The sequence below is a fragment of the Tympanuchus pallidicinctus genome, unplaced genomic scaffold, assembly GCF_026119805.1.
Source record: "Tympanuchus pallidicinctus isolate F22 unplaced genomic scaffold, pur_lepc_1.0 scaffold1, whole genome shotgun sequence".
Classification (NCBI taxonomy): Eukaryota; Metazoa; Chordata; class Aves; order Galliformes; family Phasianidae; genus Tympanuchus; species Tympanuchus pallidicinctus.
The window spans coordinates 13532618-13551907 of record NW_026294618.1 but is presented as its reverse complement, the minus strand read 5'-3'; the positions used below and the strand labels follow the sequence as shown (position 1 = coordinate 13551907).

At 38.8% G+C, this 19290-nt stretch overlaps 1 protein-coding gene and 1 long non-coding RNA gene across 4 annotated transcripts in view; one reads left to right on the top strand and one right to left on the bottom strand.

Annotated features, from left to right (window-relative positions):
• The window catches only part of GREB1 (growth regulating estrogen receptor binding 1), an 88026-nt gene extending 75950 nt beyond the window's left edge, over nt 1-12076 (top strand). For all 3 annotated transcript variants that reach the window (XM_052703702.1, XM_052703544.1, XM_052703622.1), the window contains 7 exons: nt 709-913; nt 2014-2188; nt 3095-3313; nt 6083-6218; nt 6676-6876; nt 8554-8692; nt 10285-12076. In XM_052703702.1, the coding sequence (XP_052559662.1) occupies nt 709-913; nt 2014-2188; nt 3095-3313; nt 6083-6218; nt 6676-6876; nt 8554-8692; nt 10285-10448 (1239 nt within the window). In that variant the 3' untranslated portion in view covers nt 10449-12076. The remainder of the gene's footprint in view (nt 1-708; nt 914-2013; nt 2189-3094; nt 3314-6082; nt 6219-6675; nt 6877-8553; nt 8693-10284) is intronic.
• The window catches only part of LOC128072698 (uncharacterized), a 44100-nt gene continuing 28133 nt past the window's right edge, over nt 3324-19290 (bottom strand). Inside the window, exons 2-3 of the long non-coding RNA XR_008202421.1 lie at nt 6089-6272; nt 3324-5228 (exon numbers count right to left, since the gene is read on the bottom strand). This is a non-coding gene — a long non-coding RNA (uncharacterized LOC128072698). The remainder of the gene's footprint in view (nt 5229-6088; nt 6273-19290) is intronic.

Here is a 19290-nt window from a genome sequence, read left to right as displayed (position 1 = left end):
TAGGTGTGGGCATTAGTGGAGCAATTTGTGAAACAGTAGCAAACACTAGTTTACTACTTTACTTGAGAAAATAAGCTGTTAAATAAGCTATAAAATATTTTTCTCAGTGCACTTTAATTAAATCTGTAGAACTCCACAGAAATTAATACCCGTCCATCATATTGTGCTTTGACATTTTTAATGTGCAGTGCTTAACTGTGAGGGTTGTGAAGAGGCAGTTTCCTTTTGGGTCCTTATCAGCCTGAAATCAGTTCCTCAGGCTGGAATAGTTCTGGATGTTTGTAGAAACAAGGCACTATGGAGATATACTGTCAAACCTGAAAGTACTTAATGAGTTTAAATGCATTCAAGTTTGGATGATAGCCAGTCAGAAGACTTATATTACAGTTTTGGACTAATGTGTTTCTTACCATGTTCTGTCATACAGATCTGAACCCTTTTCCAGATCTAGCCTCAAGGTCCATGAGTAGTTGGCAGTAAAAATTACCAGTCCTATCCAATTCACCACTGTCTCACCAGATGGATAAGTTAGTAGATGGGGTTTTCTTTTTTTTCCAACTCTTATAAAACTTGTTTATTTTCCCATTAAGCTGATTTAAAATGTAGCAATGTAGTGAAACTTAAACCAATTTGCTCTGTTGATGGACCTGGTTCTTTTTTAAACATTATCCAGCTTAATAAAGAAACTTATCTTCGATTCACTTACAGAGTGAAGATTTCATAAAAAGCCCCACTTTTACTCCCACCACTGGGCGCCATGAACATGGGCTTTTCAATTTATATCATGCAATGGATGGAGCCAGTCATCTGCATGTTTTAGTTGTCAAGGAATACGAAATGGCCATATATAAAAAGTATTGGCCCAATCACATTATGCTTGTTCTTCCAAGCATTTTCAACAGTGCAGGAGTGGGTAAGTGTGACATGAAGTGTGACATAAAAAAATATGGACATGTGACTTGGGCCCTTGAGGTGGTGCTATTCAAATTGAAATGTAGATATATATAGATATAGGTATAGATATATAGATATAGATATAGATATAGATATGGATATAGATATAGATATAGATATGGATATATAGATATAGATATTATAGCTACCATATCTGATGATCTGGATTCTCTTTGAAGACAGTCTTGTGTAACAGTCTGTGTAACAGTCTTCAATGCAGTTCACTTAATCCAGATCACCTAGAACAAGCTAGATGAATCACATGAAAATACTTTTTCTTCTCTCTTGATTTTAAATAGAAATGAGGGTAGTTAATTCAGGTGGAATTACCTACTCTGCCTTCTAGAACTAAGTTGCATGCTATTTCCAGATAATTCTGCATAGGAATCTCAGGTACCCAGAGAGGTTCAAATATTGCTAGAGGCTTCTGTTTGCTCAACTGAATTGTGCTCACACTTTCTGGTAGAGGAGGTAACTGCTGCATCTCATGGAAGTGAAACAACTGAGTTCATGAGACTGGAAGCCCTCTATTACAGCTTCAGGTGTGTGTGGGAGAAATGAGATGGGTAAAGATTAATGAGCATACCAGTTAGATACATCTCTTGGGTAGATTCTGTTAATATAATATCTGTGAAGTATTCAGCACCTTGCATTAGTGATGCAATTTGTAGACATCAGTAGTGACAATCATTTAGAATGGAGAATCAAGAGAAATCGCTCCCATGTCATTCAGTTAACCCACATTTCTAGAGTTTACACTACAATAGTTGAGGCACTATCTGTCAGGTTAAAATGATCAGTCACTCAACCCTTCAGATTTTAAGAAATCTTTATCACAGAAATCAGGCTTTATTTTGCATGCTTTCCAGTGGGTTTCTGTCAGTCATTATCTTGCCCACAGACACACTATGTTGGCTCTGGGGAGTGTTAGGACATTGAAGCCTTCAGAGTGAGTCATATCCTGGGGTCCAGAAATATTCTCTTCTAAAGGATTTCAAGTTAAAAGCAAACAATTTCTGCCCCTACTTTTCATCTTATAGATTATGTCCTTGGTTTCAGGTGCGGCACACTTCCTGATCAAAGAGCTGTCTTATCATAACTTGGAGCTAGAACGAAATCGGCAGGAGGAGCTGGGCATCAAGCCGCAGGACATTTGGCCTTTCATTGTCATTTCAGATGACTCCTGTGTTATGTGGAATGCAGTAGAAGTTGATTGTTCAGGAGACAGGAAAAGGTAAATAGAAGACCACTCGCTCTTTCAGCTGATCTCTTTTAAGCTTTCACAGCATATCAGTTTTAAAATGACATTTCGTATACTACTTTTACCCTGTACAAGCAGAGCATAATATTTGCCATTTGAGAAATTGTTTTCCACAATGTTTACTGCTTGTTTTGCTTTTCTGTCCCCTGAGGATTTAAGTGCCTTGCTCTGGTTCAATCTAGAACTGCAGATTTCAAGTTCTGAAAACAGTCCTTCATACACTGAGCAAACACAGCCATTCATGTGTACGTTTTCAGTAGGATTTTTCTAAGGAAGCTAAAAGACATTTCTGTGCAAATCAGGCAACTGCTTTCTGCTGGATCGTTTGTCAGTTTCACTCTGTGTGGCTCTTTCAATACACTAGGTCTTCAAACAGTATTTTTATTTCCGTAACCTTAGAACATTATTTGTTCTACATGTCTTTGTCTATTCCCAGAATGATGGCAATGCAGGAATTATAGCAAACCTTCGAAAAGAAAAATGCTCACTGAAAGCTTTGAGGTTTATGGATTTGAGAGGTAGATTAGGACGATCTTGCACACTTAAGTTCTGGCACAAAGTCAGCAACCCTGCAGTGATCATTATCCAGGTGCATTGCAACATTATCTAGGTAACTTTAAAAATCTGGAAATCTGAGTGAATACTTTGAAAGATCTAAGGTAAATTTCTGACCTGACATATCAGTCTCCCACCACATAAGCGCTAGATAGTTTTAAATTTTGAGTCTACCCTGAAATGGGAAGTGAAAAATTGCAATAAAGCAGTACAACATTGAAGCTATCTACCTGGTAACTACTATGGACTTGAGAACTATTGTTCAGCCAAATAAGATTCTAATTATTCTCTCTGTATTTCAACACATTTTCCTAATTGCTGTAGCGACTATACATGGACTGAAAGGAATGTTTCATTGAAGCACATTCTGCAACGTATTGAAGCAACTCCTAACGTCACTCACTATGCTTTAATTGGGATGAGAAAATGGTCCAGTAAAACAAACACTTCTGACATCAAGGAACCATTCTCGTGTTGCCACGTCCATGATTTCATTATGCTAAATGTTGATCTGACACAGAATGTCCAATACAATCAGAACAGGTAAGTGAATCTCTAACGTCTTTCAAAAGACATAATGAACCAAATAAATTTTACAAACGCTATTGCTGGATTTTTAGGAGGTTATTAATGGAGCACAAACAGGTTTTGTTTTCTTTTTGAACATTCAAATCCTTCCCAAATTACCAATAGTTAAAAAAAGACATTAATCCCCACAGTTTCAAAGAAGCAGTCATTTGAGTTGGAGTAGATGCACTGAGCAATGTGTACTGTAATGCAGGCCTCCCAGTTTTATCCGAGTAGCCTTCTGGTAACACCATATTTCTCTTCCTGCCAACTTGGACTTTTCCAAAGGAAATCATGGCTTTGTGGGTGAATGGTGCATAACTAAGTCTTGTTCTGAGATGGAACTGAGATACAGAGATACAGCTGTTTGGTTTTGTTTGTTTGTTTGTTTGTTTTTATGCTGAGGAGCATAATATAGATCAGAATAGATATTAAGACAAATTTCTTTCCCATGAGGATGGTCAAACATTGGAACAGGTTTCTTAGCAAGATAGTCATGCCTGTCAGTGTTCAAGAGACATTTAGTATAATTTAACTTTTGGTTAATCCTGAAGTGGTCAGACAGCTGGATTGGATAATCTTTGCATGCCACTTCCAACTGAACTATCCTATTCTCTATTCCTATTCCTATTCCTATTCCTATTCCTATTCCTATTCCTATTCTATTCCATGTATGTTTATCAGCCAAATCAGAAGAAAGCAGTAAATGAACATCAACATTAGTGATTATTTCTCACATTCTGCTGCCACAGAACTCCCATTTTTCTTTTTATTTATATCACATAGAGTATTTCAAATTAAAATACTACCATGAACAGCGTCACCACGGTTACCAGAACTGCATTCACTAGGTGCAGCACCTCACAGGCATTCACTGATTTACTTGAAAAAACCCTGGGGTATTGGTTCCGAGAAACAAGCATTTATCACAACAGAATGAAGTAGCTATTGTCAGAGGTGGGATTCCTCTGTCTAAAGTGAGTCTTTAGGCACCTCAGCATGCACAGCATATCCACATGGGGTTGAAACGTATTACAGGAAATCTAAAATATTTATTTTTTCTTTAAGCTATTTGGGATAGCCCAGGTCATCTAAAATGCACAGCAAAACTCTACTGTATTTCTCAGGAAGATGTCTCCTGAAGTCCAAATTTATTTCTAACTGAGAGGAAGATCTTCTACTTTCATTAGTCTGGATAAACAGATGACCTAAATTCCTATCATTACCAATCTGACACTAAAAGAGCATTTTAAATTTGCTCCCGTTCATCTTCTGATACAGAACACTGCTCCCAAGCAGTCCAGTGCTATTATCTTATGAAGCATTATGAACTGCTAATGAAGAAAACGACAGTGCAATAAAATAAAATGATACAAGCATGGGCAGCAATGCTAAAAGGTCAGGAATGCCAGACCACATCATCCATTTCCTGCCTGTGTCTTTAATCCATATTGCTTTATGTGGGTGCTGTTGAGGTTGAAGCATTACATGGCAGTCCAAGCCTGAGCTAGCAACGAAAAAGGTGTATTTTAAAACACAGAGACACTGGGATATGTGGATAACAAGTATCCACATAAATATTGCTAAAATCAAAGAGGGTTTTCAAAACATACAATAAAATATCATTTTTCTTACTGTGCAGTAATTACTTCGCTGTTTTAAATCCAAGCCTTGGATGTTAATTCCACAGTTCTGCACATCATCCTGTTTGCTGTACAAATCTGCATTCCAAATGGAGAACTGAGGCTGAATTTTCCAAAGGCCAGAGGATTTAAATGTTGTCAGCTTTAGAAGTTTACCTTCTGTTCCATCTTATTGTTGAAATAGGTCAAATTCAGCTCAAGGATGTTTGGCCTCATTCTGCTTACTTTATTTCTCTGTTCCAGAAGTTCTGTTGGGTTAAGAAAAGGGTCTTTGTCTTCAAATAATTTTTTCTCTACTTACGTAAAATTGCATTATTTCTGTAGGGGAATGTAAAACAAAATTACTGGATATCACAGAATTGCAGGGAAGGAGACATCTGGACATCATTGAGTCCAACCCCCTGCTATAGCAAGTTCCCTGCAGTAGGTTACACAGGAAAGCATCCAAAAGGTTCTTCAGTATCCCCAGAGAAGGAGACTGTCTGGGCAGCCTGTTCCAGCATTCTGTCACCCTCACAGCAAAGAGATTTTTCCTCAGGTTTGCATGGAACTTCCTGTGTTCTAGCTTGTGCCCATTGCCCTTTGTTCTATTGTCAACGACAGATATTTCTATTCTAAAGGAAAAATGATTAGGCAGACTTATTTGCATTTGACAGATCAAATGCAGGGCCTTTTCCATTTCCTTGGAAGTCAAAGGAATTAATTTCCTTGACCTTATTTAGGTCAAGGAAATATTTGTGTATATTTTCTCCATGACTGCACTATTGTACTAAGAGGCAAAGAAATGTTTTTAACTCCTAGGTCATTTCCCTGGCATTTTGGTACCTTCCTCTTTCTGCTTTCTCCTGTGTTTTTGGTTATTTCACTCCCTAATGGTTCCCTCCCTCATTCTGATCTTCTTGAATTCATTCTGGTTATTGCTAATGACCTCACTTATTTCAAAGCTGAAGTCTCTTTCCCTGACTGATTACTACTAAATAAAGTGTTGGTATGTTTGATAGCTCTCCTTCATATGGTGTTGATCAAAGACCCTGAGTGCTTGTACTTGTTAGTCTGTGATGACAAACTTTCCTCTGAAGTGCCGTGATTTTATTCTTCCTAGATTTACCTGTGATGATGTTGACTTCAACTTGCGTGTCCACAGTGCTGGCCTTCTTATTTGTCGGTTCAATCACTTCAGTGTCATGAAAAAGCAAATTGCAGTAGGAGGACAAAGATCCTTCCACATTAAGTCCAAGGTGGGAACTGAGACTTCTTCGTCCTTGTTAAAATTTCGTTTTCCCTTTCGTACCCTGTAACCAGGAGAGCTGAGATGTTAATGGTTCAGGTGCCAGTAATGGGATACGTTTGCTTCTTTTTTTTCTAAAATCCAATTTTCAAAATTACCCCAAATAACATTTTACAGTAAAGATAACCATTCACTGTAAGTGTATAGTACTGATTACTCATCTTCAAATGATTTCATATTCGGGAGTACTTTGGTATCAAAGAAGAAAACTCTAAGTCTCTGTAAATACAAATATAGTTATTTGAATCTCTCAACATTTTTAGTAGTAGATACGTTTGTCTGAATGACTGTTCTTGTATAAGTCTTAGATTTTTGGGTTGAGATGTGTTTTGTACAAACCAGAATTCAGATAAATGCAATGTGATTGATCAGGATTGATCTGTGCCAGAAATATTTTTTCCTCATAGGTATCTGACATTCCAGTTTCAATCTCACCTGCTCAATACATTTGTGCTCCTGACAGCAAGCATACCTTCTTGTCAGCACCTGCCCAGTTACTCCTAGAAAAATACCTCCAGTATCACAGCCATCGCTTCTTCCCTCTCTCACTGAAGAATTATAGACATCCAGTGCTCTCTGTTGACTGTTACCTCAACTTAGGACCGCAGGTATGAAACAAAGAAATCTTTAATTTGCTTTAGGAATGTATTGCCTATGTTTTGGATGAGTTTGTTGATGGATGCCTTCAGAACACAGCCTTCAAATTAACAGATATTAGAACCCTATGGCGTTAAATTCTTGGTCTTATAGAGATATTGGGAGAAACTACAAATAAAGTACATGGAAAGTAATATCAGAGTTGTCCAATAGATATGGTGAGTGGTATTAGATTTTTAACTTACATAGAACACTTTTTTTTTTTTTAAGAAGTGTTTTCCCAGTCCATTGTAATTTGGTCCTTCCTACATCAAATATCTTCCACAAGAGTTTTACAAACACTAACTAGTCCTTAAGAAGCACTTCAAAATACAAAAGTTTTTGTCCACTTTTAACTGACAAGCTGAGTCAGAGCAGCAAATACCAAGATACACAGTCAGAGTGGGAGAGGCTGACATCAGCATTCAAGATCCGTTGGCTCTCCCCGTTGGCTTTGGACCTAAAGCCAAGGTTATTTTTAAATACAAATGTAGGTCATGTAGAAGTGCGATAATAAGGAGTTGATTTTCACTAATCTATTTTTATCTTTTCACTTGACTTAAATACTAAATGAAAATCAGTCTTGCTGCATTTACTAACTTAACTTCTTTACCAAAACAGCTGTGTAATGACCTTCCAATCTGTGCTGCTTCCAGAACATTTTGATCTCTGTCTTTCTTGCTCGGGGACATGATTTAGCAGAGGGTTGTTAGGGTAGTATGGTTAGGTTGTGGATGGACTCAATGATCTTTAAAGTCTTTTCCAACCTGAGTGATTCTATGATTGATTCCAGTCCTTTCTGGCTGAGCTTCCCATCATGCCTGAAAAAACAAAATCCGTGGAAGGGCACTGGGCTGTTAGTGCCTTCATCCACTGCATCCTTTCAGTTAAATTCAGTTTGGGAATTGTTACCTGAGCTACTATATATGATACAGCAGGGTTGAAGGAATTATTGCATCTACAGTATGTATAAATAGAGATATCTTGCGCCAGTTTCTCTTGCTGTGAGTCAACCTTCCTCCACTGAATCATGCTGATTTCAGCTGGATGTGGGTCTGCCCCAGGTGAGTAGAAAGGCACTTCGGAAGTCCAGTTATATTTAGAGGATTCCTTAACCTGAAATTTACAAAACCTGAAAGGATGCTATAAATACTCCTAGTTCCCACTGGAATAGGAGATTAATAATAGAAAAAGCAATTAGACAGTAGGAAACCTCATGCAATTATGTAGATGCACAACTATACTGATTTTTTAATCCTTTTGTGATGTAAATGGCATTAGACCTTTCTATAGGGTTTTTCTTGTGTCAGACTGTGCAGTTACTATATTCGTGCCTGTGTAGATAAACTGTGCTGCACAGGTCACAGAGTTATGGATGTGGGGAGCCATCATTACTGCAGCTTTCAAACCATTCATATCTAAACCTCATTATAGTAGTAATGAGTAATTATGACTAATGAATAGTTACAGATACTGCTTTTAGATTGCTTTTTAATAAGTAGAGGAATAGTTACAAAGGAACAGTAATGATCATAATGTTTGGAGTTGGAAAGCAAGTCTGAAGGTGGATCAGGTGCAAATACTGTAAGGTTGATGTGAAGAAGCCTGAAGAAAGCTAATTTCTGTGATTCTTATCCCCTCCCAATCAGATTGCAGTTTGCTATGTGAGTTCACGGCCTCACTCTCTGAATATCAGTTCCTCTGGTTTGACATTCAGTGGTCTCCTGCTGTACCTCTGTGACTCCTTTGTTGTAGCTAGCTTTTTGAAGAAGTTCCATTTTCTTAAAGGTGAGCCTCAACCGTTTTATTACAGGGAATTATATGACATGGTCACTGGAAATCTGGGATCAAAATGGGGAAAGCACCATTGATTTTGAATGTTATGTGAAAAACTGTGCATGCACATGTGTGTATTTATATTTGTGTTTATATGCCCTACCATCTCTGATATTTGATGATTCATCCATAACAGTGTTAAGAGTTCTGCAGACAGGGAAACAACGTTTGGTCTATACTGCTATGCATAGTGTATACACATAAATTGTTACCTTATATTTGAAAATGATTATGTATAAAAACGTTCAGCCATTGTGTTCTTGCAAGTGATGTTTTTTCAGTTGTCAAGAGAAAATGGATGATGATAAGACTCCATCAGAATCTGTTTGCTGTTCCTGGAAATATAAATGCTATCACTAGAAGTTATTCTTAGTAACCAGTTTCTCCACATAGTGCATATGATCATGGACAGCACTGGAGACAAATCACTTCTGTCTGTATTGCAACTTCTTTTGGATTGTTCTGCTGCTGTTGTAGAGATTCAGTGCCCTGGGGATTTGTTTCACTCAGCTACATCTGTCACTGGAGTATAAACACCACTGCCACTGCCTTCTTAAAACAGAAGTTATGAACTGCTGTGTTCTTTTTTTGTAGTTAATGCAGTTTTGTATAGGTATCTGTAGCACAGATTAGGGTACACAATGCTTTACCTGCATGTGCTACTGAAGCCACGTGAGTCCCTGTGTCTATTTGCATTCTGGAGCAATGTCCACATTTGAAGTATAAAAGGACTGCTTCCATTCAAAGTTACTCTGCATTTTTTTCGAGTGACAAGAAGCCTGCACAAATCAGATGATTTTTGCAGTGTGTAGCACAAAGTGTATTTGATTCAAGAGTTCCCTGTTTCCCTTGGCAGTTTAGTTGACCTTCTAATCAGTCAGTTAAGCATTAAACACCACTCGACTCTTTACTTTTATTGTATTCTCAGCTGCTTCTGTCTTGGGCATCTCTTTCTATCTCACCGTCTCTTTTGCAGAGTAATGAGAGCAGGTGAGGTGATTTCCTCTTGACTGAGCACTTTTTTCAAGAGCCAGGAAATCATGTGTGTATGTTGAAATAGTATCAGCATGCCAGTCAAAACAGTTCATATTAGATCATTTCTGGTCAGCAAAATACACAGAGCTTAATTAGCCATTGTGGGGATTGGCTTGTGGTGTGTTTTGTTGAGTGAGGGTTTCACTTAACAAAGTAACGTTCTATCAGGGCTAGAACAGTAATGGATGTAAGGTATTACTTTGTTTTCTGTCACCACCCTCTTTGACTTGACAGATTTGATCTTTCTTTCTCCAAAGAGAAGGAATGTATTGCTAATCCTGTGTACTAGATGAATACGAGATATCCCAGGTTACAGAAGAAGACCCTGATAAACAGGGAACTGAAGATAACTCTCCAAAAAACCTAAATGTCTTAGTTTTCACTCAAGAATATCTGTAGCTCCTGTTTTGGAAGTGGTGGAAATTCCTCTTGCTAAGAGGTGGTGGGAGATGGGCGATTTGAGAACAAGGGTGATACTCACATGGGTTTCTTACTGACTGTTTACTTAGGTGCCACCCTGTGTGTTATTTGTCAAGATCGGAATTCTCTTCGCCAGACTGTTGTCCGGCTGGAGCTGGAAGATGAATGGCAGTTTCGATTGAGGGATGAATTCCAGACTGCCAACGCAAAAGAGGACAGGCCACTTTTCTTCCTGACTGGACGACATATTTAATAGAAACTAGACACTTTTCCTGAATAACTAGGGGAAAAAAAAAAAGAAGAAGAAGAAGAAGAAGAAGAAGAAGAAGAATGATACAGGAGACTAATTGCCAGCATCTCATGAAATGGCTTTCGAGAGGCTGTGCTTTCTGAGGAGAAACAGGACTTGCCATTGTCTATTAGAATCAATTTATCCTCTTATTTCCAAGCACTGTAAGTGGATTTTCTAATTTAATCGTCTGACGGAGGTAATTCTTGATTCCTGGGAAGGACAGAGAAACTCATTATTCCTTGTGGCAGCAAAACATTTCAATCAGAAGGGAAATCAATGAATGCATTTCTTCTGACACAAAAAAGACCACACACAAGTTGATAAGCAAGAGTTTTAGAAAACTTGTGTTCATTCCAGAAATAGGAAATGTAAATGTAGGAACAGGTTTTGATTTTGTTTTACAAGTCTTATTTATCTAACAGTTGGCACAAGGCAACAGGAATTGTTACAGCCTTGTAGAATATTGCTCTTAATTGATCCAGGTAGGCTTTTTAATCAAGATATGTAAAGTATAATTCTTAAAGAATGGGAGCCCAGTTGGAGTCTTATTTTTTTTAACAGATGCCAACTGGATAGTTTTAGTATACGGGAATCTTGGGATGGCAGCATAATCACATGTCTGAATTTCATAGCATAAGGAAGAGCCAGGAAATTTGACAATGAAATCTGAACGTTTAAACATGAAAATGAAACTGCTTGGCACAACTGAGAACACCAAATGGTGAGATTTACCTGCAAGTGATTTTTACATCTAGAACATTGATGTTTTTGTTTTCTGACTAAATTCTTGCACTGACTACAAGCTTCAAGGTAGGCCCAGTGCATTCAAGACAGTGGATCAGATGGTTCTGAAACTTTCCTAATACACTTACTGGGGATATTTTCTTGCCAAGGTGCATTAAAAAAGTGAGAAAATACAGACTAATTTAGGTGGCCATACAAGAGCATGTCCTAGAAAGGCACCGGGCATCACAGTATTTTTGTGCTCTCTATATGTGAAGTCAGTGATCACAATCCTTGTCTAGGATTTTGGAAGTATTCTCTAAGTTTCAGATTTCGTGTTTATTTTTATAGAATCTGTGTAAACTTCATTCAGTCTGGATGCAGGAAGGGTAAGTATAGACATTTCCAGAAGGTGTCTAATATTTGGGCAGTCTTTCTTGCTGGATACACCAATGAGAGTATCATTGATTTTTATATTGATGAAATGCCATTAGGTGCCTGAAGCCTTTACAGTATCAGTCTTGAAATGATGACATGAATATGGCTGTGCCAAAGAGCAAATTGCATAGCGTTTACAAGGAAAAGGTAATTTCAGTAAATACAAGAGACTTGACTGCTGTTTACAAGAGACAGACTGCTATTTGCAAGATAACTGCTAGAAATCAGTGTGCTTATGTATTCTGTTGTTTTTCCTTCAGAGTGAGATTGGCTTTGTTTAAGTTTTGGGAAGGAAGATGGACATTGTCTTATGTAAATAGCACCACCTGTGCAGTTTTCACCTGTTGGTTAGTTAATTTAAACTTTTTAAAGGAATGTGACATTCTTGTCCAAACTATTCTTTATAAATAAAGTCAATACTGCATGGATATCTGTCTTGGTGGTGTATAGCACTGGATGTTTTTTGTGGGGGGAGGGTTGGGGGAGGAAAAAGTTTGGTTGAAAGGGGCTAAGATGATTAAATAATTTCCTGAACTGAATAAGAGAAAATAGAGTGTCTTTTAATGGTCTAAAGCATAATATAGCCTCTAAGGTACATGAGTCTTTAAAAGAACTCTGGGCTAAAGACAGAGCTTTGAAATCTCCTTTCTTGTAACCAAATGCTCCAACTATTTATGCCAAACATTTGCAAACTTTTCTTATGTTTTAGACATGAGATGATTTGTTTTGCAAGTCCTTAGACAGGCATTTTCTCCATGAATCAACCTCTCTAATGGAAAAAAATGCCTAAAGTATTTATTGAAACAAGAAACCTTTCAGTTCTGCTTTCAGAGATGGGGACTTTGCACAGCAAAATTTCTGGTTGTTCACTGTAGTCTTAAGAATTTATTTCAGAGCAAATATATGTGTTTTTTCTTTTTTTCATAATAGAAGTGGTAGAGAAATATGATACTGTCCAGCATATTCATAAATAAATTCTTGCTTTTCTAACAACATTTTAATATATTCAGTTTGACTACTGAAATGTTAGGAAAGAGAAAAAGAGAGAAATAACCAGAAATTAGAGGAGCTAGCATGATTCACAGTAAGTTTCAAGAACACCATGCTGGTGAGAATATCAGTGTGCCTTTCTTACCAGTCCAGCCTCATGCATGTCCCCATAAAGTTATTGACTAGTGTGTACAATGCTTCTGTGGATAGATATCACTGTGATAAAATACAGATCCATTAATGTGGCTGTCAAGGTTCCTCAAACCTTTACAGCACTGCAAAAGTTGCTTGATTGTGCTTAGGCTCTGTCTTCATGGAATTATCCAGCATTTACCCTCTGCCTTGTCCCATGCTATTCTACTTGTGTTCAGTTCTACTGGCACTGGGTAAAACCTTTTGAAATGATCACAAGTTCAAAGATTTTCATTAAATATCTGCAAGATAAAAAAATGCATTTAAACTTCTAGTTTGGACAGGTAGGTTTTTAGGTTTTGGTTTTGGTTTTGTTTGTTTGAAACAATTCCCTGTTAAAGTGGTTGCTGGCATTTTGGCATTCTAGGTTCTGTACTCTCATTTGAACAGACCATTTTATGGCACTGGAAATGTCTGACATCATTTATTAAGGTTACTTGTTAAGATTTAAGGTGCTGACATAAAGAAGCAGAAACATTATGAAAATGCAAAACATTGTAACTGTGTGTTTATTTAAAGGTTTTCTGTGTGGAAAAGATAGCTCTTTTTCAACTAGAACATTACTACATTTTTGAAATTTCAGCAATAAACAGCCTACTTAAAATATTCAGTAACCCAAATTCTTTCATGTACAGACCAAGTGAACGGGGAAAAGCTTAAAAGTAATTCCAGAAAGGCATGTTTACTTTATTGCTGCTGTGGCATTCTTCATGCAAAACTGTTCTTATCTGTGAAATTAAAACATCGCTAAATCCAATGGGAATTAAAAAATCACATCCTTTCTTGACATTCTCCTTTGGCTCAAAGTTACTTGCTCACTGTACCCTTTATACAGGATAGGATTCTCAGGACCAGGCCTCACCAGACGTGTTTCTGTTGTGTGACCAAGCACAGTCATTCTCCACCTAAGAGTGCATATATAAACAGTCACATATATAGTGAAACTGGCTTGAACTGCCCATTTTCTGACGAGGCACATCCTGCTGTAAGAGCAGATTTGCACTCCTTGCGTGACCAAAATGCAGTTGCTTCCCGTATAGGGAAGCTAGGCACACAATATGGCAGAAAAACACAGCATTTTCTTAATGTGGTCTGAGTAGTGGTGGTGGATGAGGCAGGTAGTACAGCTCTCCAGAGCTCCATCCAAAAGTTTCTTCATTCTTAGTATAGTTTACCTGCTAAACTCCCTCCAACTGTCAGCTATCAAGCATAGAGACAATGTAGGATTTTGTGTCCAACCTGGACTCTGAAATGACACAGTAATGCAGATAAACAATCAAGACAAATAAAATGCCATCTGATTGAGTGGGACTGGCATCTCTTGCCATACACACAGTAGCAACTTCTTTTTGCTGTGTATTTTTTACCATGGGGTTGAGGACCCAGGTCCCAGCTCCATTCTTGTCTTACCTTTGTGAGAGGGAATTATTTGCTTTCCATCACGTTTGCCTTTGTGAGAAAAATTGGCCCATACTCATTAAGCAAACAGATCATTTATTCTTTCTGACTTGGCAAGAAGATAGAGCTCTCCATCACACGGATTGATGTGATAATGTTGTAGGAAACAAAAGGCAAAAGGGAACTGACAGCATGCTTTTACTGACTTTTATCCAGCCTCTAACTTCTTCTCAAGTGCCTCCCATGCTTGCTGTCTTAGTCAGCCACTATTATCACAGACAGTATTGTAATCATGTTCTGTACTGAGTGTCAGAGGGTGAAGCATTTTGTGATTCAGCTTTGCAACAGACAGTATCCAAATATAGAGAAGGTTACTGGGAAGGTGACATTATATTCCTTCTGACCATCCTCTCTCCGCTATCAAAGCATACTTCACAAGCACTTGAGCACTGATGTCTGGTATTTGAATACCATGGGCATTATAGATGACATGAACGCTACAGGATGTAAGGGATTTCAGCATTCTTCCCTTAATAAGCACCTCCTGTGGTGATGGGGAATGTACAGTTCTCAGCTCCCACGCTGCATCTCACAGCAGCTGCTAAATATATCAAAGGCAGATCTGTGATACTCTGTGGTGATGTGAGTCGGTCACACATAGCGAAAGAAATACAAGAGAAACAGACTCAATGTGTAAGGCTCGGGGTCACAGAGGTTCACAAGGTGGAGAAGAGAAGTGGGGCTTAAAGCAGAGACAGAAGAAGCTTGGTGTCTGCCCCTCAGCAGTCTGCCTTGGTAGTTCATCAGCTTCCACTGGAATAATGTGAGAAATAAACTGTTATTTTTTCCTTTTTGCTATCTCTTTAAGGATCCAGCTCTTCAGTGAAAAGGAAAATTGATTCCGCATATTCTCTGCCTGTTGACTGCCTTCCACCCTTTATCCCTGCTCCAATTTTCACCTAAAAAATCAACAGCAGTTCTGGTCAGTGCTTTTATAACATTTCCAGTCCTGCCTTGGCAGCTCCAGAGGCAGTCACGGATTGTTGTAGAGGACACAGCTCAGGGAGTTCTGAGGCACAGCCCAGCTGCTGGCATTGCTCAGTGTGTACATGCTATTCAATAAAAGAGAGAGAGGACATCAAAGATAACAGTGAGAATTCTGCTCAGTAAGAAACAGAAATTTGAAATTGCCTGCTATGGTTTTAAGAAAGGCTTAATAAAGTTGCCTGGGGAGGTGGTGGAGTTACCATCCCTGGAGCTGCTCAGGAACCACGGAGATGTGGCACTGAGGGATGTGGTCAGTCGGCACAGTGGGGATGGGTTGGTGGCTGGATTTGATGACCTTGGTGATCTTTTCCAATCTTAATGACTCTACGACTCTATGATCTGTACGTAAATGTGGTTTTGTTTAAGTCCTCGAAAAACCTGACATATTTGTTTTGCATTTTCTTAGTTATATAAGGAGAAGGAAATGTCTTTCTACTTGTTGCATCACTGATGTGTTGACTGAACACTTAAACTCTGAACATATTAAGGAGGATTATTTTGGCAAAGTGCATTCTGATGTGTTATAGAAAAATTTTAGCAGCATTGTTAACAGCAGCTTAACAATTTCCTTTTTCTTTTAGAAATAACAGGGCTGATATGAAAGTGAGTTTGGACTTGTTACTGCCTGTAGGGAGCCAGAAGGGACTTAGTAACTGTTTTGAGAGCAGGGTATTGCAGTAGCCACAGGATTCTGTGCCACACTTATGCAGCAGGTCATTTTGCAATTGCACAGAATCTGGGTTTGGTGATGTTGTCATTTCTTTCCCTTTGAATTTTATTTTCATAAATGCCCATAGTCTATCAGATGTAAATCTCAGATCTGTCCTACACAAACTGGTATCTGTGCTGGGACACATCAGCAGCCTTGCGTGCCACTCTCAAGTGGGGAACACTGGGCTGTATTTGGGCCAAACACGCAGCATCTTACATCTTACCTGTGTCACGTGTCTTTCATTATTTGTTCTCCTTGGCACCTATATAATTAAAAAATTCCAAGCTCCATTGCTATGTATTGCTCAATCTCCTTTTCTCTCCCTTGCAAGAGCTCCTCCTACCATTCTTCCAGAGGACGTTTTCATTTTGTGGGGTCTGCTGACCTTATATAAACCTCCTGACATCCCTATTTGGAGAGAGGTGCTGCATCTGGTGGATCACGGTTCTGCAGAGGAGTGCACAGGACTGCAGTAGGGCTTCTTGGTGTGGTGCAGCATGGTCCTGGGGCTCCTTTCCTGTGTGCGCCCAGAGGCACAAAGCAGAGAGCTTTCTTTTTGTTCAAGGAAAGACTGGATGTTGTATTGAGGGACATGGTTTAGTAGGAGCTATTGGGAATAGGTGAACGGTTGGACTGGATGATCTTTTAGGTCTTTTCCAACCTTGGTGATTCTATGATTCTATGATTCTATGATTCTTCATCCCTATTTCAAGGGCTTATTAATTGTCCTCGGTGTTTAGGAGATAAAACAGAGAAAGTAGTAAAAAGCAGTTCCCTATGCTTTGTTCTCAGCAACTCCAGCATTGTGAAAAGGCTGGAGGAAGTTAGACTGCTCTAGGAAAGTGATCCTGCCCCAGAACAGCAGAGCTGTGGCTGTATTTAAAAACATCTTAAATTAATCTTAATGAAAAACTATCCTGTTAAAAATAAGAAGGCATTATCTTATCAGTTCAGAAAATAAAGTTCACACCAAGGCTTCCATGAGATAATATTACCATTTTAAATATTCTGGGATGATTACAAATGTTTTCTTGTGTTTTTTTTTTCCCCTTCTCATGACAGAGCACTTACATATGCTATTTATAAAACGAAATTGGCTCCTGTTTACCCTGTGTCCTCATGTAATGAAATCATCAGGCAATATTTAAAATTGTCACAAGATTTTTGTATGCTTTGCATGATTATCCAATGAAGCTTTTTGCTACAGGATCTCCCAGAGGCAATGAGCTGAGTAGGAATCCAAAAGTGACTGTGAACTTTATGTGAACCTGAGTCTGAGAAGATCTTCTGTGATTTTTGGGGCAGTCCCAGTGGGTCTCTGATGAGAAATGCTAACGTGGGAAAGAACAGCAAAGTAGTAAAGTCGTGGAGAAATGGGAAGGCACTGAGAGGAAAAGGGCTGGCACCTGAGGCTGTAGGAAGGAGACTTTCAGGAGGCAAAGAGGAATTGGCCTGGCTGGGAGCACAGAAGTAGAGGCAGTGGAAATGAAAACCTTAGGGAAAGGATGGGAATCACTGTTCTAATGTATGAAAGTTAGGGGGAAAATCCTTTTCCATGTGGTTGTTCTTCTGTTTCTGGATTTCTCGATCAGAAACATCTGGTACTGGTCACCCTTGGATGCAGGACACCAATCAGGAGCATACCTCTAGGAGCATCAGTCACCAGGTTCATGTGCTGCACAGTAGAAATGCTTGTAGCTGTCAGGACTTCCTGGGGAAAGTTCCCAGAGCTGTACAGTGCACAAGATGACAAAGGCTCCAGATGTGCAGTGTGCTGGGAAAGATGTCCAGCCACCTCTTGAAGGATTTTATAAATAATATTACTATAACACTTCAATCACTTTAACAGAGATTGAAACAGTTTCTGATGGACTGTTATCACAGTTTGAAAGTAAATTTAACAGAAGAGTTGGGTGGTACAGTGGAAAATTACCCTGGCAAACAGTGATTCCCACCTTTCAAATGCAGTGAATAAACATTTCAGCAGGGGCAGGAATGCCACTGAAATGCTCTAGGTGTGGCATTTCCCTGCTAAGCAGCATTCAGGAGAATTGTATTGAATTTCCTTCCCCAAATCTGTTCCAGAAAGAAAATGTGATGTGCCAGATACCTAATAAATGGGTTACTGTGCTGACAGTCTTACCATTTGCTCTTCAACAGAAGCAAGTAATTTGAGCATCCTGGTAACTTAAGTGCTGTTCTCTTATCTCTGCGAAATGTTGGCCTGCCGTATTAAAGTGACCTGACTATTTGGCCACCTTAGATTCAAAGTTTCTGATGTGTCTGTCTAAGTAGGCATTAATTTATCTGAAAATTAACTCTTCTCCTGTCTTCCAGGTGAATGCCCCATGAATGTCCATGAATGTGCCATTTACGGTGGACAGAGCCCATATGCTGGCTACAGGCTGCTCCTGTGCTCAACACCACATTTCCAAAGTTTTCTTTTTTCATTGCTTATTGTTTTACCTACTTAGTGAATCTACATATAGCTCAAGGTGAAATATCAAACCCAGCTGGGTGCACTTGTTGATTTGATGATCATTATCAACTCAAAGGTAATGCTGGGTCTCTCCTGCAGTTGCTTACTACAAATAGCACACTTCATTCTTGAGCACAGAGGAAAGATTGAGAAGCATTTGCCTGAAGTCAGGGATTTTTAATAAGAATTTTATTTCACCAGCAAATGCAAGTGGATGCATCACTAGAAGAGGAATTAATAAAATCAAAGCCAAAGGTTATGAATTTGAAAGCGTAACAGAGCCGTGAATTACTGGTCAGCTCAACAGCAAAGCCTCTCTGTGTCTCATCTGGGATTCCATTCAGATCAGCTGCCAGAGGTGATTTTAGGACGCTGAGTTCTGTAGTTCTCTTATAGACAAGGGCGTCCCACCTCAGGTATCTGGGCTCATTTGTCTGAAGTTACATAGGACAACACTTACAATAATCGTCTTTGCACTTTGGCCCATATCTGAAAGGAAATGTAAGACCAAAAGAAATAAATGGAAAAGAAAGTGTCCTCTTCCAAGTTCTTTATTGCACAGAAGGAAGAATCTGTGCTGCCTGCACAGTTACGATCTGTAACAACTGCACAGCTATGCAGAAAGGCAGAATGAGATTTTGACATTAAGAACCTGCCTTGAAAACAAAATGAAACCATTAAAATCCATTCTAAATATGATTAGTGATGGTAATAAAACGTTGGCAGGGTGAGAATTCCTTATATTCTGTTCACAGATTGTGACACTCAGCAGGTTGTCTGAGCATAAAATCTCATACAGACATACAATGGACACTGACTGTTTG